Genomic DNA, 27932 nt, shown 5'->3' with positions numbered 1-27932 from the left:
AAGATACTGCTGTTAATTATCTTTATTTACATAATACTTGATTGCCTCACAAAGTGTTTTATACAGTGCTGGTGGTCCAGTGTGACAGCATCATTTCTAAGCAATAAATATGAAGTAAATATACTTTGCTATCACAATCGAATCAAATAAAGTCTTAGCAAGCAATGATTTTTTTTTCCTGTCAGCCTAATAACCATTCTGGCTGCTGGTCTGCCTTAAACATAACACTTGCTGACTAACTCACTGGCAAAGCAGCAAGAGCTCACCACAAGAGTTCATTCATTAATCGGGAAGATAAAGCAGCAGCTACCCGGCAAAGTTCTAATAAATGAATTAACAAGGTAGTAACAGATGACCACTACAGATCTCACACTTTTGACAGAATTACAACAATGCCACAGCTTTTCTCCTTTAATCAAAGAGCAGGTGGAGTCTGTACAGAGAAATCCACTCACTCTGCAGCGTAGCAGAAATCCTCAACCCCGTTTTCATTTTGTTTGTCCATCTCGTACTGCCTCAGCTGGCGGTACTCAAACGTAAGGCGATTTATATACTTGCCGCTGGACACAATGCGCACTACGGTGTTGTCACACCCAATCTTAATTTGTGCTGAAATGAAAAAAATGTTAAGTTTAATAAAAAAAAGCCTTTCAAATAAACTAGTCCTCAAAAGAATAAAAGGTAACTGCTGTGAATGTGATTGCAGCGATTACCTCTAAGCACATAAAAGTACCCGACAGAATCCTAAGGGGAGCAATTGGATAGGTCCCAAAGCGAGGGACAGGAATTGTGATGCACGATTAAGCCCTCACTTTCATTGTGATATAGCAGACAATCTTCTTGCTGCCTGTCAATTACTAATGGCCATAGAGAACAGGCCGCGCTGCCTGCACGTCTCAGCAAGGAGCCAAGTTTTATTCGGGGTTATCGACACTTAAAGCCTATATCTCTTAAAGAGGAGGTGCATCTATTGCACATTAATAATTCATCAAGGCTCCTCCAGACAGCACCTTGTGAACCCACAACCTCTACCACCCAGAATGAAAGAGCAGTGGGTGCATGGGAACACCACAACCTGCGAGTGGCCCTTCAAGTCACACCATCCTGACTTGGAGCTGTATGGCCGTTCCTTCAGTGTTGTTGGGTCAAAATCCAGCACCTCACTCCCTACTGGCATTGCAGGTGTCCCTACAATCCAAGGACTGCAGTTGTTCAAGAAGCTCATCACCACCTTCTCAAGGGCAATTAAGATGGGAAATAAATGCTGAACTAGCCAGTGACCCCCACATCCTATGAAGGGATAAAATAAAGTTGAATGGGGAGATGTTCCAGATGTTGCCTGGGCCAGCCTGGTAGAATACTGAAGAAATTCGGGGTCATGGTTACTTTCACAGTCACCATCTATGTCGTACTCTGAGGTTGCAGATCTGCCTACACAGGCTGGTAGATATCTGTGTGCACACCTTTTGTAAAATGGAGTCAATGCACACACTGCCTCTGGGTTCAGTTAGAGTAAAAGGCATCTTCCTGTGAGACCATTGGTCGATAGATCTTTAAGAGCTCTTTCACTCCCACCATCTCCTCCTCCCTCTGTGAACAACTTGTTCTCTATTGCTTTGCGTCTTTCTCATACATGCTTCAGTCCAAGGTGATGGTTACTCAAGAACCTATGATTGAGAGACAATCCGACCAAAATTCCAGCAGTGCGAACCAAGGGCTTTGCCATGTGTAGCACCAATCCTTGTCAATGTCACCAACTTTGAACAACTCTGTGAACCGCCAAACACCTCCACAAGCTCAGCCAAAAGGAATTAATGAGCAACAAGACTGTAGACAAGAACTTAGAACACAGAACAGTACAGCACAGTACAGACCCTTCAGCCCACGATGTTGTGCTGACCTATTATCCTACCAAGATCAATCTACCCTGCATACCCTACATTTTACTACCCTCCATGTGCCTATCCAAGAGTCGCTTAGAAGTCTCTAAAATATCTGACTCCACAACCACTGCCGGCAGCGCATTCCACACGCCCACCGCTCTCTGTGTGAAGAACCTACCTCTGACATCTCCCCTATACCTTCCTCCAATCACTTTAAAATTATGCTCCCTCATAATAGTCATTTCTGCCCAGGGAAAAAGTCTCTGGCTATCCACTCTATCTATGCCTCTCATCATCTTGTAAACCTCAATCAAGTCACCTCTCAACCTTCCTCGCTCCAATGAAAAAACCCCTAGCTCCTTCAACCTTTCCTCATAAGACCTGCCCTCTCCCCTCTGCACCCTCTCTAAAGCTTCCACATCTTTCCTATAATGAGGTGATTAGAACTGAACACAATATTCCATGTGTGGTCTAACCAGAGTTTTATACAGCTGCAGCATAACCTCACGGCTCTTAAACTCAATTCCCCTGCCAATGAAAGACAACACACCATACGCCTTCTTTACAACCCCATCAACTTGGGTAGCAACTTTACGGGATCAATGGACGTGAACCCCAAGATCCCTCTGTTCCTCTACATTGCTGAGAATCCTGCCATTAACCCTGTTTTCTGCATTCAAATTCGACCTTCCAAAATAAAATTTGTAGAAAAATGATCAGAGGTCATGTTTTATGCAAACAAAATGAATACTCAATCCCTTGATCCAAAAAAAAACCTGATTCATTGGGAAGGCATAAATTAAAAGGAAGTAAAATTCTGATAGAAAAAAATTACATGGGATAATATCATTCTGTCCTTTCATGATAGCCGTCAAATCCCAATAAACATCACACACAGTCAACATAGAAATATTTATTAACTTAATCATTAACAACTATAATAAATTAAAAGAAACATAAATACACATATATATATTTTTATTCAAAATATGTCTTTCCAAACACGGAAAGCTGTTTTAAATAAATTTTAACGCACCTATAGAACTTTGATTCATGGAATCAATCTCTCACCTGGTCCACTGAATGAGTAGCAAATGTCAGCCACTGGGTACATCTGGCTCGGGTCCAGTCTATTCCCTCCCAAAAGTTGCACAAAATCAGTTGCTCCACCACAGCTTTTAACAGGTATCTAATGGACATGACACAAAGAAATCAATGCAGCTCATTCATGCTTGGTACTCCACAGAGGGCATATCCCAAAACAGCTCATTATCATCTGCTAATTTCCGCATTTGAGAGAAAGTAAAGTTGTTAGACCTGTCAGTTTGCTTAAATGAAAATGTAAGTTCTAACCAGAAGGTTTTATGACCTATAACTTTTAAAAAGAAATTCAAAGGTGACTGACTGAAATGATCAGACATCAAGATTTCAAGTTTCAAGACTTTTACATAACACAAAAACTAAAAGTGATACTGATTAATTTTTGTAGACAACTTATACTTTGTATTTCAGGAAGGATCCTCTGTTCAACAATTAAAATGACTGAAATTTCCTTGCCATGATTCTACTATACTTTGGTCCTCAGGTGACTTAACATCATTCTCCAAGAACCAGTTCAAAATGACTCTTAGCTCCTTTCTCTTTCCAATCTTGTTAACTTCTAATCTCCAACCTGATTTTCACAGCGTATGTAACCCAGAAGGTTCCTCTCTCGAGCCAATGCAAAATGAAACTTCCAGATTTGTTTAAACTCTCACAATTTTGGTCTCTTCAATTAGAGCGTGATCTACTTGCATTTTGCTGCTACTATCTCTCTGTCTGTCCGTCTCTCTCTCTCCCTGGATTCATCCTCACTGTGAGATTCAGGGATACTTTTAGGAAAACCTGCACCTTATAATGGCTTCCTATGAACTCTTAGTCTGTCATAGCCAATTTCTATGGAAACAAGAATGACATGAGTTTTGTATCTTGGTAGAAATGCTAATTAGTTATTCTCTCATTCTATTCTGGAATTAAATCTTTAGATTAGAGTATAGCCTTTTACAGTATCTGACATTTCTAATGCTTTGGAGACCAACAGTCTATCCATTGTCAACACAGTTGCTCTAGTCATTGTTTCCAGGTGACAGTAACTTGCACCTTCTTCCCCATAAAACAACCTGGGCTCCCTCTGTAAGCATTAACAGCAAAGCCATCCAGAGCAGATCACATTTCCCCTCCATTCCTCCGTTTTCATATTTGTAACAATGTTGGTTAATGTTTACATCGACAAAATTAATCCCTCCTGTATATGTTCTAATGGTATACACTGTCTGTCTCTTTGGGTGTGATCAATGTGGAATTACGTAAACCAAAACTTCACATTATAGTCCACAGGGTACAACTTGGAAGTATGTTTCAGATGTCATCGCTATCAGGGGATGTGTGATATTTCTGCATGAGGTTCCAGTTCAATTTTCCTAACATTAACATATAGGCTGCCATGGGAATAGAGATGGTAGCACGGTTCTATCTGTATGAAAACAGCTGTCTTTGTTATTCCAGACATACAATGCAGCTTACATAAATGTGAACCAATCTTTGACTTAGCATCATCACAAATTGTGAAGTATAATTCAGATCTCAACTTGTGTGAATTCAATTTGTCAAAATGTGCAAGCCCACTTCCAGGGTGTTCTGTCACACTGCTTTGGCTTCTCGCCAGCTTTTCAGTATAATTCAAAGATGAAACTTAAGATCGTTTCGTTAACAGTGAGCAAGCATTGTTCTCAGAGTTTCACTAATGCCCGCAAATTCTCTCAAGCAGAAATCCATTTTCACTGGGCCAGAGAATGGCACCCTGTTATTTTCAGTAACTGCCCATATAATGACAAAGAGCTGAATCATCATGTGGCGACTAACAGTGTATTTCCACCTAAAAAAAAATGTATTATTGATTACAATTAATACAGTCATAAGTAGTGATACCAGGCAGCAAGATATATTCAACTGTTGGATTGGCTGCATTTGTACAAAATTAATACATTGCAGCCTTATGACATATGCTTATTTTAGTGTATGCTATCAACAATTATTTTGCGAAGGTTGTGATAAACCTCATGTACTCATACAGGCAAATTTTCTATATCTTTTCCAGTACGCTCTTTTTTTCACGTGGGTGTGAATGTCTTGCTCATCAGATTGTGAAATGGAACATTTTGCACTTTTTTTCAACAATTATTGGCAACAATCACTTTGGATCAGATATAAGCAATTATATTTTGACTCTGCCATCTGTACTCCATCCCACCATAAAGACTTAAACCTCACAGGGAGACTTTCTGCTCACATCGCCTTTTCATTTCTCATTTCAACAAAGCCATCATTAACAACTTGCACTTACATAGTACTTTTAACACAGCAACATTCTTCAAGGCACTGGGGAATGTATAATTTTAATGTTATTTTTATGAGTTTGGGCTTCTGTATTTTGAATTAGTAACTATGGGTTTTCTGCATGTCTGAAGTTAATAATTAATTCACTAATTTATTAATAATTAATCACAAACATTTCTGTAGTCATGGTGATGAAGGGTCTGATGAAGGGTCTAGGCCCGAAACGTCAGCCTTCCTGCTCCTATGATGCTGCTTGGCCTGCTGTGTTCATCCAGCTCTACACCTTGTTATCTCTGTAGTCATGGTGATTTATTTTAAAAACAGTCTTTGAGTCCTGGCTTCAGAACTAATGGGTTTGTGCACCACTCATAGACTTTTACTTATTTTATGTTGTTTTTTGCCTCGGCATGGTAAATAATGCAGCCTTAAGGTTTGTTACTGAGTCCTGGAACTTATTTCTTAGTAAAGCTGAGGGGAAACACCCACAGCTGAGACAGAGTTTTAAAGTTCACTTCTGACTTCAAGTGGGGCAATCTCATTAAATCCTTTGAACAGGATGGTTGTGCAAACAGTGCTCCTGAGAAGGAAGGGATGTATAATGAACTAGGGTATTTTAGAGTGAAGAATTAGTGTTAATTTCAGAAGTGCTGGGATAAAGCCATGAAAAGATTACTTAAAGCTGAATACACTGAAGCTCAGGTACATGATAGCTCCAAGAAGCTCAGTTGGCTGAACAGCTGATGCAGACTGAGGCCAACAGTGTGGAATCATTTCCTGCACTGACTGAGGTTACCATGAGGGATTCTTCTTCTCAACATCTTCCTATAACTGAGATATGGTGAGTCTCAGGTTAAACCATCACCTGCCATCTCTCATGGAAGAGCACCCCTGTAGTCTGGAACAACAATGGCAATTTTATCTTTAGTGAGTGCAAAGACATGTATGACAGTTTCAGCAACAATTGAGCTGAGGTGGGGTGGGGTCGGACATTGTTACTGAAATGGAAATAAATGGGGTTAGTGGCAGTGCATACTGCTCAACAAATCATCTCCCGGTTAAATATTGTAGGTCCAAAGTTAGGAAGGCTGTGGTTCAGCCTTAGGCAGTTACCAGCGGGCGGGATGGAGCTGGTGGCTGGGGCATAGAATTTGCAGCAGGGACAAAAGTTAATGAAATTGACAGCATCAATCAACTTTGTAACCTTTAGAGTGAGACTGGCAATTTTATAGCACTTAGTGTCAAAAAAAGGATGATTTGCAGTTTGGGCCCACACGCTTTCAAGCCAGGACTGAAATAACCTAAATGTAAGATTTCTAGCTGGTGTCAATTTATTGAAAGTACCTTCATATTCTATTGCTTTAGTCAGCCCCTGGAAAGTTTGTAAGCAGTTTCATTAACTATTTGCTCATGTCTCTAAAATACCCAAATTTCTACAAACAATAAGATTCCTCAGGTGCTGCAGGATCCAGTGGCATGCTTTCGAACCATATTTTAGGCACATGTATAATTTCTTTCTAAACTCATGTGATAAATTACATAACATTTCAACACAGCCTTAATTAATTAGTGAACTAATCCTTTGTGGGTCAGAATACCTGCAGGTCATTGAAATGTCCCAGGGTCAGCTCAGAGATCACGATTTCTGTTGGGTAAATGATGGAAAAGCTGCAGTTTCTCTTCTGGTGAGGAATGACCATTGTGAACCTTCCATCAGGAGTCTGAGATATCACATTGCAAGCTTTGTGGAAGAACAAACAATATTTGAGAGACAGAATTGCTACACAAATACAAACTGTTTGGATTTTAAACAGCAGCAGTGGAGTTGTGATTTGAATGCCAATGCTCTGTCCAGTGTTATTTTATTTTGCTATTTACAGTCACCTTTGTTATAATTTTACTCATTTTCCCCAGTCCATTTTCTGCACACAATGAAGGCAAGTTCTGAACCTTCCTTTATAGATCTGGCTGATAGGACTGGGAAATGGATCATGGATCACCACATCCCTTCCACTTCCCCATCTAGGGGTATACATGCAGTATATTCTGCCAATCCATTTCCTGATGAGGTCTGTGAACGATGAAAATTCATTGTCTGCTACATTTTTCCTCATGTGCCCCATGGCAGTTCTGGGGGCTAAGAATGTCTGGTTGCAGCTAGAGGCCAACATTGCTACAGGAGTGGAAAAAGAAGACTTTGCATTTTAACAATCCAAAATACCTGCAAAATCAATTGATTGCATTGGCCAGCAGGGAGATTCCAAATTAATTTTGAGAAAATAATGGATTTGAGGCTCACGACAGGCAGTCTCTCTGGCCGTCCTACCATAAGGGAGTTAATAGTTTCATAATTGGCCCAAATCAGGAATACATTAACTTGGCGATTAAATTTTATCCAGCTCTCATGAGGGAGTGAAATGTGGGCTCAAGTATTCTCAAGACATATGAGATTCATTAATCCTAACAACAATTCAACTAAGGTCAGTTGAATAAGCCATTAAATGTAATGCTCAGTCAGATGTGGGTATGCTGAGTGCCTGTTTTATGGTAATATCTCATCACAACTGATATATAGAACATCACTGTAGTGTTAACATCACTGTAGCCATTCTTTACAGATGAATTTTGGGCTGTGGTTTTATGAAAGTGACTTGTAGTAGAAGATATTTTTAATCAACCTGTTCAGTCATTTTATGACACAACTGTAAAGGAGGTGGGTCCTAACTCCAGGTTCTTCTGGCTCATAGGTAGGGATACTACTACTGCACCATAGGAGTCCCCACAGATTGTTCGTTTAAATACTAGGTTTTGAATTTTTCCCATGTGGTGCAGAGCGGCTGTGAATCACTGTCTATTCTCACATAATCAATTTTTAATCCATGCAATGAGTAGGTTACCTCAAACAACTGGATTTAATGATCAAATAGGGTGCTCATACAGTTAATGGAGTTTACAATGTTGCAAGGATAAATTATTTTACTTCAATTTTCTGCTCTGCATATCATGTGTTGGATCACTTTTCTAGGGAAAAGAATCATAGGCCAATTCTAACAGCATTCTGTGTACTGTATTAGTTTTGTCTGAGGGGTAATTTACAATTTTCATAATGCATTTGCACAGCTCGAGCCATGAACTGATTAGTGGCTGTGTAATGTTCAAAAGACATCATGCATGAAGCTATACTGAACACTTGTGGTGCTAACTAGAGCACGTGGTTGCTGCATGGAAAGCTTGTTTATCTTCCAGGCTGTAATGGAAGATTCCTCATAACATTTTGTTTAAAGCATATTGTTTTAAATGAACGTTTGGCTTTCACAAGACATTCAGGTCGACATTGTTGATGATTAATTCACAAATATGAACTCGTATTGAGACACAAGGCTTGAAATTAAACCTGCTGGGTATTTTAAGGTCCAGATGCAATTGGCAGAAATTTGGGTTGGGAAAAGGTTGGGGTCAGATAACGGTCACTAACTAACACTGTGAGGGGAAAGGTCACCCAGCAGGGATTTTTCCTAAATTAGCCAAATAGTTGCCAGTGGGTGGGCTCACCCTCCAACTAATGACGGCAGACTGACTCTGGAAGCTGAAGAGTCAACAGGAGGCTCTACAATTCCCAAGGAGATGAAACTCGTAGCTCAGTTAACATAGCAAATTGGCATGCCATGAAGTTCATGATAGTTTGTCCCTGTACTTGCCCCACTTGGGTGTTGGGGGTGGGGCAAAATCCTGATCCAAAATCCAGTGTTGCAAGAGGTCTGAGGAAGTTAGTTCTTGGGCTTCCTCTGAATGCAGGTAGTTCTCCTATATCACGATAGTTGTGTTCTGGTGTGACCTTGTGCTATAGAAAATCGCCATAGAAAATCACGTTATAGGGAAATCGCTATAGAAAATTACTATATCTGTACAGTAGAAAGTTTGCGTTATCCAAACAGCATCCACTATTCATCAATCACATTACAGCCAATTTGCATTAACAAAACACGCATTATAGCTGAAATACCTGTACCTGGAACAAGGTGCTGCTAGTCACCCTTTTGTGGACAGGTGCTTGATGGGAGATAACAATTTGGGGCTTCCTTTCTCAATGGCAGAAATCCTCAGAATGACCATGACTGGGGTGAGGAATGTTCTACATGATGCTTAAGTGAACAAGGCAGTGGCCTCTGGGTATGCAAAGTTTTCTCCTGTTGGTGAATTGATCTGTTTTACCCCGATGAATAGGCTCAACACAATAATTTCCATACCATTCTCCTTGGATAGATTTTTGTATTGTGTTTATGTTAGAATAATAAATAAATTGAATTATTTTTGGTAAAATATAAACATTGTACTTTTTTTAGGCTCAGTTTAACATTTCCTGCATTATCTTTAACAGAAAATTAATTTAGCAACTCCTGGTAAAATATTGCATCAAAGGTTTCATATGTAACATATGGCACATTGGGAAATTGTTCTTCGAACTATACTAATATGTACAATACTCATGTTTATTACCATAGCCTAATGAATTCAGAATGAACAAACACTATCTTCAGATACACTTTTGAAGCTGTGTGCTCTTTAGATGTTAGCTAATAATGTCATTCCAATGATTTAAAGTCTATGACTAAAATCTAATGCCATAATTTTATACCGATGTACTATACTTATTTAATAGACTGACATTGTTGCACCCTTCCCTCAAATTCAACTGTTGGTCTAATTCATGCATTAAATATTGTCAAAACACTATTTTACATATATTTTTATATTCCAATCATTTTCATGTTACACTGCATTTTCATACATTATATTGCGTGTTTTGTCATCTTGAGTGAGACTTATAGAGAGGTTTATGGGTAAGTCTGGGATCATACTTGGGGAACAATGACAGTGTTCCAGTTTCAAATGCTCCTGTTATCTAGTTATTGACTGTGGCTCACCTCCCCAGCATCACCAACACCAACATCAGGACCACTACACTTGTCTTTTGGTTAAGTAATATTTTAAAAAAAAGTCTTTCATGGGACGAGCATGTCGTTAACAACACCAGGATTTGTTGCTCATCCCAACTGGCCTTGAATTGGATGGCTTTCCTGGTGATTTCAGAGGATAGCTAGGAGTCAACCACATTGCTGTTGATTTGGAGACATACAATACCAGTACAGGTAGTATGGCAGATTTTCTTTCCTAAAGGACATGAGCCGGATGGGTTTTTATGGCAACCTATGATAGTTTCATGATCACCATTAGTAAGATTAGCTTTCAATTTCAGATTAACTTAAATTCCATCAACTGAATAGGTGAGATTTGAACCTCTGTTCCCAATACATTAATCTGGGTCAATAAATTATCAGTTTTGTGATAATATCACTGTCGCAAGGGCTAAAATTAAAGAAGCATTATTATGTTTTCCCAGTGCATCCTGTAGATAGAACAGCTACAGAATGACAATGCTGGAGGGAGAATGTTTAGGTACACAAACTAATAATGGAGTACCATAATTTAAATCTAACATGGGAGTTAGATTTTCTTTTACGTTCTTAAGGATTTAAATGGTTGGGTTGAACTTTAAAGTTCAGGGGGTGTAAAATACATAAAATATATGATTTCAGTGGAAAGAAAAATTAGATGGTTACACGTTGTCCGTTTGGCAACCCTACTGAGTTAACAAAATTGAGGCCAATCACAATTCTGTGTTGAGTTTGTTGGCTTGAATGGCAATGACATATTACAATGGGCTACAGCATTATGAAGTTAGATGGTTGATAAATAAAAGGTAAGCCAACCAGAGTTCCCACTTCTTTCCTATCCACTGACCATAATGGAAAATTCATGCGCGTGGATATCAGGCGAAACTGCATACACACACATAGTCTAAGACCACATATAGCGAGTAATCTCTTAACTGAAGGCTGCTAGTGGTACAAGAACTGTAACCCAGTGTGAATGCCTTCAGGAGACAACAGTGACAAATTTGAAATAAAACATTCAGAAAGCAAAGAATGAACTCCTAAAAGGTAGCTTGATAGTTTATTCTTTCAAATAACATGTAAAAATGTGCTTAAAAATAAATACTTACGGAAAGGATTGCTTAATTTCTTTATTGTTAAGGAAAATCCATTTCCAGACATGTGAATTCTGAAGAACAGCATTGCCACATTTTGAGAGGATCTGATTATTGTCTTGATGTTGTTACTATCACAGAAATCAAAGTAACGCTCTGAGGTGGAGAGAGGGTGGTCTACGGCGCTTGGAAACTTTTCCCCCTTCAATATCCAGCCATCAAAGACCTGTGCATCAATGCAAATTATTTAGGGCAATAGAAGAAATTAAAAACAGAAAATGACGGTGGATCAGGCAGTAACTGTGGAGAGAGAAACTGAATGAATTTCAGAATGATGACCGTTCACTAGTCCTACGTCAGTCCTGATGGAAGACTATCCACCCGAAATGTTGGGGAATAGATTTAGTCTTTACAGTGGAGTTTGGCTGGGAGGTGTGAAGGCAGGGCCAATCCCATTTCGGTGGCCTACAGGACCCAGGGAGCTGGATGATGTCCCTGGCAGTTGTCCCTATTAAGGACAGCTACTAGGGCAACCTCACTCCCCTCCCCAAACTCCTATCATCATCACCTGCTCTCTGCCACCTTATCTGGGGCTAGAAAAATGGCAAGGATGTAGGAATATGATGGGCAGGACAACATCCATCTTCGGGCACCACTTTATGTACACTGACTACTGCCTCCTAGCCTTTTCCCAAAGGACTAGTAAAATACAGGCCAATAATTCTGTTTCTCTCTCTGATGGTACAGCTTGACCTAATGAGCCTTTTCAGCACTTTTGTTTTAAAATTTCAAATTAGAAGCATTTGCAGTATTTTGCTTTGTACCCAAACATGTTATTTGTACGTAGACAAATCACTGCCTGAAAACATCACAAAGAGCTTAGAGCCAATGCACTGTTCTGAAATGGAATGTGTATGCACTGTGTTGCAATGTGTGGGAACTTCAAGAAGAAAACTGAAGAAAAGCCAGTTAAAAACAAAAATAAAATCAGCAATAAAGCATAAATTCAGGAAAACACAACCAGTCAAATCAGCATCTGAAAGTGAAAGGTCTGATAATATTAATTCATCTTTTTGTAAAAAATATTGATTAGCTTACTGCTTACTACTGGAACTTTCTCCTTTCCCTAGAAGAGTAATAACTGGCAACACTAATGCATTGTAAACAAAATGGGATTAACACATGCACTGCAAGACATGAGGATTTATTTGGACACCTGGACTATTTCTTTGTCCTAGGTCCGGTCTGTCATAGTTACACCACAAGCTTCATTGTTTTCATGCCTTATTAGACAACCTCATAAGTTTTCACATTTGAAGCTTCTCCTTTATTTCTTTCCATTTGGTTTATTAGAGAAAGTAATGAATGACTATTGCTCCATCTGTCCATTACTGATTTTTCTCTTGATCTGTCTCTCAATACTGTACTTCCTCTTTGATGCCCTCCTCTTGTTACATTCCAGCAGCACCCTCCAAACCTGTGACCTCTGCACTTAGAAGGCCAAGGCCAGTTTTTTCTTCCTTTATTCATTCACAGGATGTGTGAAGCAGCATTTATTGCCCATCCCTAATTGCCCAGAGGGCAGTTAAGAGTCAACCACTTTTCTGTGGGTCTGGAGTCACATGTAGGCCAGACCAGGTAAGGATGGCAGTTGCCCCTTCCCTAAAGGACATCAGTGAACCAGATGGGTTTTTCCTGACAATCGACAATGGATTTATGATCATCATTAGACTCTTAATTCCAGCTGCCATGGCAGGATTTGAATCCAGGTCCCCAGAACATTATCTGGGTCTCTGGATTAACAGACCAGTGATAATACCACTAGGCCATCGCCTCCCCAGTTAATGCATGGGAAGACCAATACCTCGAAGTGGTATGCCACCCTGACTTTGAATTATCACCACTTTTTCATGTCCTGAAGCTCCTCCCTAATAGATTTCTAAGGGCGCTTTGGTGTTTACCACACAAACTGAAATTAATTTAAAAAGGCAGCTCAACACCTTCTCAAGAGTAACAAAGCAGGGGCATCAAATCCTGGCCTTACCAGCAATACTACATCCCAAACAATCTGAATTTCTCCATCATGCTAACTTGTTTTCATCATGCTTGCTTTCTAGCCTGTCTCTGGATCTCTTGTTTTCTAACTAATATCACCACCATTTCTCTCCGCGATTTTACTGATTATTATTTAAGTCATTGTCTATCCCATACTTTACAAGTAACTGTTGCTGTTCCACTTGCTCCCTTTCTTCTTGAGCATATGTTTCTGATTCCATCGACTGCCAACTTCATCCCAGAGCTGTCAGTGTGAAACAGAGTCTGGCAGCAATACAGAGCTGCTTCATCCAATTTTAGGCCATTTCTTTTTTTCAATGCCCCTGCTCCTTCTGTAAACAGTGAAATAAATTATCCTTTCTTTAAACACAAAAACCTTGGAAGTGGAATGAAGAGTTACACAATGTTTGGTTTGAGTAGAGCAAATAATGAGGAGCTAAAGTTAACTGAGAAATAAAGCAGCCTGTTGATCTAGGAACTAGAAGCACATCAGGAACTGATGAACTGATACTATTAGTGACAAATAGAGGACAATATGGAATATGTCAGGAAGTAGTGATCAGATTTTACGAGCTCGCTGAGGAAGGAAAGACTGAGGGAAATGAAAAGCTCCGTATTGTTTTCTTCTGGAAAAGAATGGAAGTACTTGTCATCTAATACTGGACTGAAACAGGCATCTTTGTATTGGACACCTGTTTTATACCACGATTGTTAGACAATAAGCGAGGGGAGTTTAAAATAGGCATCTGACTCAAAATACCGACTTGCCACGCAATAAATAAATTAGGTTAAAATTTAACTCAAAAGGCTTTAATTGTCAAGAAAAGAAAATTCAGAGGTACAGTGAGTGCAATATTATTGATAAAATGATAGGAAAGAATGCAAAAGGGAAAGAAAAAGAGTGGTTTCTGGAGGGTGAAAATGCAATTCAATGTCAGAAAATCACTTTTTCTTATATTCTGTTTAGCATGAATTCTAACCAGGATGTTTCCCAAGGGTAAGGGTTACTCTAATCTTGCATGTAGCTGGAGTTTAAAAAAAATTATGGAGGGGAAAATAAATTATTATGTGACTCATGAAACTGAGTGTCATGGAAGCAACTTTAACACTGAAGGAATTCTGAGGAATCTACTTAAATTAAAAGAGCTAAGAAGGCCGAGAATATCAACAGATAAAATGGAATTACAAAGAATGGTGGCATCTAACATAATATTAATCACGTGCAAAAAAAACCAAGACAGCTCTATTCATTAAAGTTTGAACTCTTTTGAAAAAAAAACTAGCTTGTTTATGCATACCTTGAGGAAATCTCCACCTTGACAGTCTATATTGACATAATTATATTCAAGGGAGATAATCTCATCTGGGCTGCCAATGAAGAAGATAGCACAATGGAGCTGTGGTCGATCTGCACTGAATGTGAACCGGCCATCAAGACTCAACATGTCAATGCATTCTGTAGCAAGAAGGATTGCAAGAAAATAACCATAAGCCATCTGATGTTCAAAATGAAGGCTACCATAGATTTACTAAGTTCCAACTGTTGTGCAGCTTCAAAACTAAAAATCTTACAACGATTTTACTGTAATCTTCTAAAGCGAAAGCAATGCAACATTTGTTAAATGTTTTAGCCATTTATTGATTATAAAAGCAATTTTATCAATGATTGAAATTTGGTGAATAGTCTGTCTTTTCAACATGTAGATTACATTATATTAATTCTTTTGAAGTATTGTGACTGGGTTATACATTACACAACTGCATTCTTAAAAGATATCTGTTAAAGTTTGGGCTTCACCATCATTCTTCTTTTCAACAAATTAAACTTGTACATAGCATTGACAATTACAGCACAATGGGATACAGGACTGGATGCGATACTACACTCCTTACTTGTAAGAGAGCCAATTTAGCAGAAATGGTTAAAATAGTTGCACATGGTACCAAGGGCTGTTGGTATTGATTCATCCCTTGCCAGAATAGTCCCAGTCTCAATAACTCCTCCAAATTAATTTTGAACAAGTGTCCTGCATTTAAAAAAAACATTCTGTACTCCCCGAACAGGAGATTATGAGATAGTGGAATAATCAAGATTTTATGGAATGATTATTAAAGTCTTACATTTAATTGGGATATTTTTGTGTCTCCACGTCCTACCACCACTCCTCAAAACAAATTTAGGTATCTTCATTCCAAACTAACTGAGCTAAAGTTGTATTCGGAATGTTCTAACAGCTGGCCCACTGTGGCTACTTCCATTGTTCTATAATCTCATGCAGGAATACAGCACCTGTCCCTAAGACCACATCAAACCTGTCAGGTTCATTCCTGCACACACCACTCTGAGCTGTGAGTATTTTCACCCTGTCCTAGGCACATTCTTATCTAAATTAGAATTTTAATTGCTTTTATCCTTTTTTTTTAGATTTCCAGCATCTGCAGTTGGTTTCCAGCTCAGAGTGAGGTCTGGCAACATGCAAAGTCTACCCGTTCCTATATCTGGCTCCCTCAGAAGCAGAGTGATCAAAATTCAGACTGATTTAGAATGGAAAACCAAGATATAGACATCTTACACGTGGTTTGGGACAAAAATTTGAACAGGAGTACTAAAAACTAACTGTCAACAGTGCAAGGCAGTGAGACATGGAACATCCATATGTCAAGAAGTGGATTAAAAGTGAGCAGATTTGGTGCTCACACCTGTAACCAGGCAGCAACAATCCTAACACCATAAGACTTGCTTCTTGGACTGCAGCTTCCAAACCCCTCTTTGTTTCTTGACTTGTATAACAGTCTGAGCCTGCACACGAATTCCTCACCCAATGCAACTGTAAACAACAAAGATCCTCTAACTCACCCAGCCCAGATTTTCTGCCTGGGGGCCCTGCAGCCCTCTGGACTCAATATCGTGTTCAATAACTTTAAAGCTTGAGCTCTCCCATGTCCTTATCCCTTCCCCAAAACCAGGCCTTATTATCACTGTCTGTTATTACACACCACCCATTGTTAGCACCTAATAGTCCCCATTAAAGCTATTCACCCTCCTAACCAGATCGTTATCCACTCCTTTGTCGGTCTAACTGGTCTCTCTCTCTCTTTGGGTTCTATCCCCACGTATCATTTACTCTTTAACCCCCACCTCCACCCTATCTTCTGCATATAAGCCCACATATTCCTAACTACCATCAGTTCTGAAGAAGGGTCACCGGACCCAAAACGTTAACTGTGATTTCTCTCCATAGATGCTGCCAGACCTGCAATTTCTAATTTTTTTTGTTTCTGATTTACCGCAGTTCTTTCGGTTTTTATACTCACTCAGACTTCGGCTGTAGATGTAACCTTGAGAAAGTTCTCGCTTCAGCTCCGAGTTGAGGAGCCCTAGAGTGTCCTCGATTATTTCATTTTTCTTTTAAGAAAAGTGGAAACAATGCTTAGTGCACATCTGTGAAATGTAGAACCACTTGTTGCTGGAAATGAAACATAAGGCACGTCGCGGAAAGCAATTTTTTTTTTAAAAAAAGCCTGCAAACTTTCGTGGAAATGTATTAAACTGGAATTCGTAAAAAATGTTCGCGATGTAATGAATCAGATTTACGCCGGCAGCAGAGACGCTAGCCTCTTGGTTCTGACAATTGAATCTGAATACAATGTATCTGCTACCTTTCAACGCCAGATCAGCGTGGGTTATACAGGTTACACAGGGTTGCTTTATAAAGGACGCTTCTGTATGCTGCTATTCTGAATTGATAAGACAGTCTCCAATACAAACTCAAGAAGCCAGTTGGAAAAAAAAAACAAACATAGCTAAAGTTTCTTAGCTTTAATTGGGCAGATGGTCCGCACATCTTCCAAAGAGGAAACGTGAAGGCGACCCAGACGCAGATATCAGAAGGGAGAGAAAGACTGAGAATAGAGTTACTGAACACGTGCATGCGATGGCTGTCAATCGAACCGATAAAGATTTATTTCAACGTAGAATGTGAACGAAAGAAGGAACGTTGAAATATCGTGAACGCAAATTCTTATCACAGAAATAAAAGACTAAAAGAGACAGACAAGTGTTTAGATGAACACATGGATGGTCAGAGGGATCCCGTTTTGCAGACACTGACTGATAGTTATGTCCCACCTCAATGTATCTGCCGTGTCCCTGGAGAATCACCATCCACAGCAGCACGATGTGTAGCGGAACCTTGAAGCCAGGAGACATCTTTCTCTCTGTCTCGGCGTGTTAGCAACTTGCAGTCACTGACGAGTATTGGGGAACATGATTGAAATTCGCCTTTTATACTTGGCTGAAAGCTGTCTGTAATTTATGCTGTGGGTAGAAGCCGTTGATAACAACCGAGTTACTAGGCTACCCTATCGCTTTTACCTAAGTTACGTGAATGTGACGGCGGCAGAAGACGGATTGTCATTATCACACGCAGAAAAAAAAATCAGCCCACGGATTATTTCAGATGCAACAAAACACCAGTAGCGATAAACCGAACAGCGAGCTTCCATCAACATACCCTGTAACTGCAATTAAAACCATAAGGTTCAGCTCCCACTCTGGAGAATAGTTGGAAACATGCCACTTTGTGTAGCTGACAGTTTTCAGTTCTCTTTTCTTACTTTAAAACAACATCAAAATAATCTCGAATCAGAGATAGTAGGAACTGCAGATGCTGGAGAATCCGAGACAACAAGGTGCAGGGCTGGATGAACACAGCAGGCCAAGCAGCATCATAGGAGCAGAGAGGCTGTAATCTGATTGAATTTACCACCTACTAGTCAAACTCTTTAATTAAACTTGAATTTAAAAAAAAGCACGAGAACTCTTCCAAATCACAGAACACATTTGATACAGCCGTGGGTAATAAGCTCGTTCTGAAGAAGGGTGGCTGGACTCGAAGCATTAACTGCTTGTATCGCCGCTCATGCTGTCAGACCTGCTGAGTTTCCCCAGCAATTTATGTTTCGGATTTCCGGAATCCGCAGTTCTTGGTTTTATTTCGGTGCCAATTCTTTTATTGCATATATATACCAGTATACGAGTTAGGAGCAGCAGTAGGCCATTCGGCCCCTCAAGACGCTCCCGATATTCAATAAAATCAGGACTGTTCTGATTGTGGTTTCAACACCACTTTCTGGCACACCCAGGTACTTTTTGACTCCATTGTCAGGCGAAAATCTCTCTACCTCTGCCTTAAATATATTAAATGATCTCACCTCCATCAAACTCTTTCGGAATCAGTGTTCTACAGAATCAGGTCCTTCTGAGAGAAAAAAAAGTCTTCATTTCTGCCCTTATGAGACATCCTTATTTTTAAGCTATGGTCCCTGGTTCCAGTCTCTCTATCCACCCTGCTATATGATTCATGCTCTCAACCTTCCTTCCACCTTTAAGACTTTACGTAAATTTATGTCTAGGCCCCTTTGCTTCTGCAATCCCTTTAGAATTGTACCCACTTAAAAAAATCTCTGTTCTCTTTCAATCAAAGTGAATAATTTCACACTTTTCTGCATTCAATTTTATTTGCTACTTGTTCATCCATTCCACCAATTTGCCTGTGTCCTTTTGAAATTCTATGCCATCCACCACACAGTACACAATGTTTTTAAGCTTTGTATTGACTACAAGTTTTGAAATTGTACCCTGCACATCGAGTTTTAGCACTTAATATAAATCAGGAAGTGCACGGGTTCAAACACCAACACACAGGGAACTCAAAATAAGTCTCCCTCAACCCACAAAACATTGGCTAATGTGTTTCCATCACTCAGCCAATTTCATATCCATGTTGCTACTGACCCTTTCATTCTTCCAGCTCATAATTTGCTCACAGACCTGGTGTGTGTCACTGTGTCAAATGTGGAAGTCCATGTACACCTCAACAACAGCATTACACTTAGCAATCTTCTGTGTTATCTCATCAAAAACTTAAATAAGTTAGTTAAACATGATTTGCTGTTAATAAATCCATGCTGCTTTCTTTAATTAATTCACATTTATCCAAGTGACTGTTCATTTTGTCCCGAGTTACCCTTTCTAGAAATTATCCCATCACTGAGGTTAAACTGATTGGCCTATAGTTGCTAACTTATCTTTACATCTTACCTTTGAATGAGAATGTTATGTTAGCTTAGTTGACTAGAAAATTGGTCTATATTGCAGAAGTGTGGTTTCAATTTCTGCAGTGGCTGACGTTACAATGAAGGATTCTCCTTCTCAATTTTGCTTAAGCTTCAGGACTCTGGATCTCTGTCACCATCTAAATCTAAGAAAGATTTGAAAATTATGTCCAGTCCCTCTGCAATTTCCACTTTTGCATTCCCTGGAAATAGCCCATTTGGCTATAAGACTTTAAGTTCAGATATCATCTTCAATACATCCTCCTCATCAATTTTAGTTCCTCCAGATATCTACCTCCTCTTTCGCAATGACCTGAACAGTATATTCTTTGGTATAAGCAAATGCAAAGTATTCATTTACTATCCTAGTCACACCCCCTGCCCAAAGGTGAATTCCCTTAATCAGTCCTACTCCTCTTTTAGTCACCCTTTTGTTATTCATATCAGACTTCTGAATTCCATTTTATGCTCACTGATAGTTTCTTCTAATATCAATGTGCTTCTCTTATTTGCTTTTTCAATTCATTCACAAGATGTCAGTATTGCAGTCTCGGTCAGCATTTATTGTCCATCCCTAATTGCTAGAGGGCTGTTGTCTGGAGTCCCAAGTAAGACAGACAAAGTGAGGGTGACAGTTTCCTTCCCCTAAAGAGCATGAGTGAACCAGACGAGTTTTTCCCGACATAGTCATCATTAGACTCTTAATTCCAGGTTTTTGTTGAATTCAAACTTCTGCCATGGTGGGATTTGAACCCAGGTCCCCAGAGCATTCCTTGTGTCTCTGGAGAGATTGTGTAGTGACAATACCATCAGGCAATGACCTCCCCATATATTCAGCCTTGTCCCTGCTTGTATTATCCACTGGATATATCTCATAAGTACATATTTTCTGTTTAATTTTCATCTTTGTTTCTTTCATCATTTGCAGAACTCTGGATTTGCCTGCCGTCCATTCCATTTCATGTAAATATACCTTGACTACAACCATCTCTTCTTTAAAGGCAGACATTTGTTTAATTACAGTTTTGCCTACCAGTCTTTGATTCAATTTTATTTGTCAGATCCATTCTTATCCTATTGAGATTGACATTGCTTTAGTTAATCTGTCATACTCCTAATTGTTTCTTGTCCTTATCCATCGACAATCTAAACATTATGATAAAGAGCTACAAGGAAGATGTAACCAAGAAGGGAATTCAGAAGAACGGTCCTCATCCAAAGAATGGGCAAGAACATGAAATCCATTCTACACAGTGAAAGGTATAGATTCATTTAAGGGGAAACTCGTTAAGTATCTGGAGAAGTAATAGGAGTTTACGATGGTAGCCTTTAGATAAAAAAGATATTGATGAAGGGTCAAGTGGAGCATAACCCAGACTGATTAGTTTGAATTGTTTGTTTCTGTGTAATACATCCTCTGAAATCCTGTGATTTTACAAATTAGAAGGGTTTTGCATGTAACTCTGTTTCTTATTTAGCAATAATTTCTGATGGTTACACAGATCCCAGCACAAATCCATTTAAGGGCAGTTTAATAGATATATCAGAAGTGATTTGATTTGACTTGATTTGATTTATTGTTGTCATATGAACCTGAGTACAGTGAAAAGTTTTGTTTTGCGAGCAGTACAGGCAGATCATAATATATAAGGACATACAGATCATAGGATGTTTAGACAAAGCAAGTCATACAATGTTACAGTTGCACAGGAGGTGAACAAAAGCAGGATCGACATTAGATCTAAGAATAGAGAGGTCCATTCAGCAGCCTAATAACAGCAGGGAGGAGGCTGCACTTGAACCTCTTGGTACATATGTTCAAGCTTCTGTTCTTCTGCTTGATGGAAGAGGTTGGAAGATAGTATTACCAGGCTCGTAGGGGTCTTTAATGATGTTGGCAGCCTTTCTACAGCAACGCGAAGTGTAGATGGAGTCCATGGATGGGAGGTTAGCTTTCATGATGGTCTGAGCTGTGTACTGTAGTTTCTGAGCTGTAGTTTCTTACAGTCCTGGGCAGAGCAGTTGCTGTACCAAGCCATTATGCACCCAGACAGAATGCTTTCTATGGTGCATTTGTAAAATTTGGTGAGGGTTCTTATGGACATGCCAAATTTCCTAAGCCTCCCGAGGAAGAATTGCATCTATGTGGGAGGTCCAAAACAGATTATTGGTTATCATCACTCCTAGGAACTTCACTCTCTCAACCAGATCTACCTCAGCTCCATTGATTTAGATAGAGGCATGTCCTGCTCCTTTCTTCAATGATCAGTTCTTTTGTTTTACTGACATTGAGAGAGAGATTGTTATCATTGCACCATGACACCAAGCCCTCTATCTCCTTCCTGTATTCTGATTCAAAATTAAATGTTATTTGCATTTATAAGGGATTCTTCTGTTAAGTTGCAGAGGTAAAAATGTTAACTGTTTAAGTAATCTTCATTTATGTATCTAACACCACTGCCAATTGGGAGAATCCACCATCAACATAAATATGTTTGGCACTGTTTGCAGGCACGAATACCTTTGCATCTAAGCCTGTTCCCAATCAATGTGGGACCCCTTTAATCTTCGACACCCAAGCTTGCTGTCAGCAGATTCCAGAAGAGGTCAAATGAAGCCATCATTCCTTCACTTCACCTTAAATTAAAGACACAGTCTCAATACTTAACAAACTTATTAAACCTTATATTTGCAACAGTGACTTATTCTTTATCATTGTTCATAAAGCATTTGGAGAAGGAATGCATCATGGGCAAAGTCAGAAAAATGGAGGATGCACAATGAATTATTGACAGAGTTTCCGAGGTAAGTACAGAGATATCATGGAAGGGTCAATAAACGTGGAGCTGGACAATCACAGCAGGTCAGACAGCACTCTGGAAGAGTTTAGCTAAGAACAAGACATTTTGGAGATCTCCAATATCCAGAATACTATAGTTTTATTATTTTATAATTTACAATTATAATTTGAAGGACAGACAGCCAATAAAAGCAACAAAGATAGTGGTAATAATTAGCTGGAACTTAGTTTGAGATGGGATGCAGACAATAAATTATTTTTGAGATGAGATGCAGACAATAGATTATTGGCCATGCTATACACTGTGCAGCCTAGGAATCTAGGAAGGAGAAAGTCACAAGTAGTTTTTTCACTGTGTTTGATCATCTGTGTCAGTTGCAGAACAAGTATTGAAAGTCCTGAGTCATAATATGGGTGGCAAGCTATCAGTTGACAACTTAAATGGACCATCAAGACAAAGTGAGCAGGCAGATGGGGATCCACCTAAGCAGCAGCATGGGTCTGTGCAGCATTACAGTACAACAATCAGTGGGAAGTTCAACATCCCACAGATTGAATTAACATATCAGAATAGTATCCAAAGGAAAATGTGAGAACATTTTTTTAAGACTCTTTATGAAAATCTTGGCAATAGATTAAACCTTATGTTGAGCAATCTGAATTGCATTAATTGGATCACTTTTTACACTTGGCTCATAATTTAATGTGTGAATGTTTCCTTTAGTTTAGGAACCCAGAGTAATTAGAAATTTGGCAGTCAATTAGGGCACATTTATTGTGAAATAACAGTTATATGGGGTCATGTCCTAAATCCAATTTTCCAGCTAGAGCCTATGTCTATGTTGAGTGCATATCAAATGTTTTGAAACATTTTACGGAGGATATGACATTCATTTAAAAGAAGGGTTGGAAGTCTGTTTGCAGAGTGGCTGGGATATAAACAATGTTGGTGTGGCCAATGTTCCTCCAAGGTGAAAAACCTCCTTCAATGATATACATTCTGTTTTATGCCTGACAGGCTATAGATTTTTGGCGAACTAGCCTTGAGGAAAGATGGGCATCAATCTGATTTAGCAGTTTTATTGTTTTTGAATAATTGCTACAGAACTTTCTGCACTGCTGCTTTAAAAAGTTTGACAAAACATTTGGCATTATGATTCCAGAAAGAATGAATTCATCTGATTCTTGCGTATAGGCTTGGGTAATCCTCACAGCAAATATCACTGCACTTCGTATAAATGTCATAAGAGCATGATGAATGCATCATAAAAGATTTCCCTTGCAGTTTCTGGATTTATATGAGCAGCAACATAATTTTGTACTGAACATGATGTATGGTTGCTCGCACCTGTAAATCTTAAGGGTGAATGAATTTTAAGGTACCCAGTCTAACAAAGGTTGGGCTTCCTGTGTAGTGCCACCAAAATTGACCTATATTGGTCAGAAAATCTGCTGATCCAGCTACTGGTTGGTGTTGAGATAATTGGTTATTGCTAGGAATGCAGTATCAGGACTAAAATATCAGTCTCACCAACCCTAGGCTAAGGAGGAAAGAAATAATTCTCCATATTTTTGATCATTTTCCAATAACGCTTACCTGACATTGTACATGAGAGAGAAAACATTATGGAACTATCTGTGGTTGAATAAGCTGCTGTTCAATCACAGTGTGATTTCATGAGCTGCTGCCCTGTCAGTTTTGGAAACAGTGGGTTCTCGTCAGGAAATTCCAAGCTGACATTTAATCATTTTCCAAATGCTGGAGATGGAAATTTATGGGCTGCAAGATTGTGATTTTCAGGGAAGTGGTCCCAGAAAATGCAATTGATCCCAGGAAATGCTGGATCAAAACATCATCTCCTCAATGTTTAAGATCAGACACACAAGAATGAATTGCCTCTTGGCCAAGGTACCGGAGAAATTTGGAACCATATCCTACATGAGATACTGACTTCAGGAAAGTACTAATAGAAAACTATTAACGGGTTCAGCAATGGTTTCACAAACTCCTGAATACAACCTGTAACAGATTAAAAAAAAATGAGGGGTCAATTTCCAACGGGTTATCTTGTCTGCTGAAAACATGGCATCATTGAGATTTGCATCTATTTTAGCTGAAGAATCATAGTCAGTGCATATGTGAATTTCCAAAATGCATACTTGATGGATAAAGTTCCTTGCTGTTCCTTTGTTATCTTATAATTTACTCAAAAGGTGTATTATGAAATCGAAATACTAGTGATTGTATCCTTCAATATTTGTTTGCAACTTTACTCAAATATTTAAAATGTTGCTGTTTGAGTGTCACCTGTAAATTCTTTTAAACAAATTAAGAAATATAAATGACAATCACATTTTGCTAGTGCCACAGGATTTGAGCCAGTACAACGAAATGGTTTATGTTGGCCTTTACTTTATTCATAATTCTATTGAACTACCTAAAGGCTTGTATTTTCTTCGGCCACATGTCTAATCCTGTTTTAGAAGACTAAGATTTAACCCACAAGAGGACTGATAGCAGTCGATCCTAAAATCTAAGACACTAGATGATGTCCAGGTTAGATGTTATGAAGTCAATTCACTAGGCAATAGCTACTTTCAAATACTTGTGAAAATGAAACAGATTCCTGGGGTTATTCACAATAAATTGAATGACGCACACTGCAAATCTGATTTAGTGTTGTAAAATCTGAAAAGGCAAAGCATTGCCTTGAGGACAGACAGATACTGATGTGTTCAGTAGCATATATCCTTTCTAACCTTTCAATATCTGGACATAACAGACATTGCAGAATATTGATTTGTAAACTGTAGAAAGCAGTGAAAGCAACAAATGTCATTCTAAACTTCCCTTTCCATTCAGAAGTGGCTTCTGATCGTAGATATGGGAAGCTCAATCATGTATTGATGAGATTGCAGGATTACATTGAAACGTCAGTGGGTATGTTTTGTCCACTCATCACACTCTGTTCCTGAAAAAAAGCATCAAATTTACTTGCAGGCAGATGATTCTAAGGGATTCTAAAAAATCTGTAGCTTCACAATCAACAAATATAAAAAGTAAGTCATGACTTTGATGATTGGCTGCTTAATACATTGCTGACATGTATGCTGTCAGACCTGAGAAATCTAGTCAGAGCTCCCTGCTCTGATGAGAATACTAGCCAGGAAAAAAAAGCTAATACAATTTTTTTGCATTTATATAATATATATATGTATATATTATTGCTTTTGACTTTGTACCTGTAATTCGTGTTTGAGATTAAGATTATTAAACTCTCCATGAATTCTTAGCTATTTTCGTATTTTACAACATTAAATCAGATTTGCAGTGTGCATCATTTAATTCTTAGCTATTCTTCCATTTTCCATTGGTCAAGTATTTCATTGTTTTGACTTTAATTTTGATGATTTGCATGTAATTTGGTAGCATTAGAAGATGGTTCATATGTTATTATATTGAAAATGTGCAGATAACACTAAAGCCACACTTCTTTAATCAAGACGCTATGTTTAGAAATGACTTCTCACTTTTCTTCTTTGGTAGTAGACATTCATTAAAAACTGCAGTGCCATTTTTTTCAACAGTGGAATAAGTTATTAATTCTTCAAGAAAATCCACTTACATTTACACAGCATCTTTAATACGGTAGAATGCCCTCATTTCTGACTAAGCTGTTGAAACTTGTACAGATGGGATATTGGGTGCAGTGGCAGAGATACTGAACATGAGGTAACTCAGAGAAGAGTTTGGAACTTAGAACATAGAACCATAGAGCCAAAGAAATAATACAGTACAGAAGGGGTTCCTTTGACCCATCTTGTCCATGTCGACTCAAAGACAACCAGATGCCCTTTGCAATCCCATCTTCCTGTACATAGCCATAGTCCTGCAGATTACAGCACTTAAGGTGCAGATCCAGGTACTTTTTCAAACAGTTTAGGGTTTCTGCCTCCACCACCAACTCAGGCCGCGAATTCCAGAAACCGACTACCCTCTGCATTAAAAAAGTTTTTCCGCATGGCCCCTCTAATCCGTCTGCCACTTAGCTTGAAGTTATGACCCTGGTTTCTGAACTCTCTGCCAAAGGAAACATGTTCTTCCTGCCTTTTCTATCTCTACCCCTCACAATTTTGTATTCCTCAATAATGTCACCCCTCAGTCTCCTCTGGTCCAAGGAGAACGGCCCAACCTCTCCAATCTCTCCTTGAAGCTACAATTTTCCAGCCCTGGCAACATTGTAGTAAATCTTTTCTGCACTCTCTCCAGAGTAGTTACATCCTTTCTGTAATGTGATGACCAAAACACTACACACAAAGCACATTGTACTGTACACATAAGTTGTGGCTTTATGTAACATAAGAACATAGGAATTTTGAACAGGAATGGACAATTCAGCCCCTCGAGCCTGCTCCACCATTTGATATGATCATGGCTGATCTCATGTCAGTCTCAACTCCATTTTCCTGCCCACTTTCCATGACCATTCAACCTGTTACGAATTAAAAATCTGTCTATCTCTTCCTTAAATGTACTCAATGTTCTAGCATCCACCACAGTCTGGAGTAGGGAATTCCACAGATTCACAATCTTTTGAAAGAAGTAATTTCTCCTCCTTTCTGTTTTAAATCTGTCCTTATGAGGAAACAGCGTAGTGCCTAGAAGTACCAAGGAGGAGGAACGACACAGGCCCCACAGAAGTCTCCTCTCAGGACACTCCAGAAGTGGCCAGGCCCTTTACGTCCATCCTGCCTCCCCTCTCCAACCCTTGGAGGTTCAAGCTGAGGAGGATCAATTTTGGGACATGCAGACTGTCACCATGCCAGGGCTGTCCAGACACAAGTGACCCAACGGCAAACAAAAACAATGTGTATGCATGGTATTAGGTCATGCTGACAACTTTGACCTTCCTCATGCAACTTCCCGATTGCTTCATGGCCTCTGTACTCGGATCTGTAGCAGTCAGTGAATTGTCCAGCAGTGTCTGTGGCAGTATGATGCAATGTATTTGGATGGTTCAAGATCAGGGACTGTGCAGTCCTGTACGGTCCATGAGTCTGTGTGCAATGTTCTTTCCCTTTCCAAAGGTGGTTGCCACAGCCTGCTCTCTCACAGATTGAGTCACTTACTCCACCCACTCCAAGTGTGGTTGCTGTTGGGTCTTTTTCCCTCTTTCCACATTTCAATTTCCAGCACAATGGAAAGAGAGCAACAGGTGAAGGGCCTTTTTGCATGCTCTAAAATGCTATGATTTTTTGATGATTAATGTTTCTTGGCCAGTGGCTTCCAGTCTTTACCTGAATGTGTTGGTTAGGTCCCAAACATCCATCTCCACTTCCTTGTAGCCCATCCCAGAAACCCCTTGGGTGTTCAAGCTGAGGAGGGCCAATTTTGTGACATGTAGACTCTCACCATGTCAGGGTTGTCCAGACACAAGTGACCCAAGGGCCAACAGATAATGCATCTTTAATTCTTTCCAGTTCAGTTGAGCCAAGAAACCCTTGGAGGTTTCTTACCACCCCAAGACCCACCCAACACATCTATTTGCTCATATTTCCTCCTCAGTGTCTGGCATATGAGATGGCTATGCCTGGTGTGGTCATACAATGCATCTGCCTTAAAACTGGGGCACTCCTGACTGCGAACCCCTTCTCC

General features: G+C 39.3%; 1 protein-coding gene across 1 annotated transcript; it reads right to left on the bottom strand.

The window, feature by feature from the left end:
* Positions 1 to 7: 7 nt before the first annotated feature.
* LOC109932008 (corticotropin releasing hormone binding protein) lies at positions 8 to 17740 on the bottom strand. The gene is made up of 7 exons (XM_020531266.2): positions 17489 to 17740; positions 16675 to 16765; positions 14658 to 14815; positions 11320 to 11530; positions 6854 to 6996; positions 2955 to 3072; positions 8 to 609 (listed from the first exon to the last, which is right to left on the bottom strand). The coding sequence occupies exons 1-7, from the start codon at positions 17567 to 17569 to the stop codon at positions 452 to 454; spliced, it is 960 nt and encodes a 319-aa protein (XP_020386855.1). The 5' UTR covers positions 17570 to 17740; the 3' UTR covers positions 8 to 451.
* Positions 17741 to 27932: the final 10192 nt, after the last annotated feature.

The sequence above is a fragment of the Rhincodon typus genome, chromosome 3 (assembly GCF_021869965.1).
Source record: "Rhincodon typus isolate 14 chromosome 3, sRhiTyp1.1, whole genome shotgun sequence".
Lineage (NCBI taxonomy): Eukaryota > Metazoa > Chordata > Chondrichthyes > Orectolobiformes > Rhincodontidae > Rhincodon > Rhincodon typus.
This window is presented reverse-complemented; position numbering and strand designations above follow the sequence as displayed.

Coding starts and splice junctions, on each gene's coding strand:
- LOC109932008 (XM_020531266.2), bottom strand. CDS start 17,569: ATGTCTCCTGGCTTCAAGGTTCCGCTACACATCGTGCTGCTGTGGATG. Junction 6,997..11,319: donor GAAATTAAGCAATCCTTTCC/GTAAGTATTTAT, acceptor TCTTCCACAAAG/CTTGCAATGTGATATCTCAG. Junction 610..2,954: donor CTACTCATTCAGTGGACCAG/GTGAGAGATTGA, acceptor TTTTCATTTCAG/CACAAATTAAGATTGGGTGT.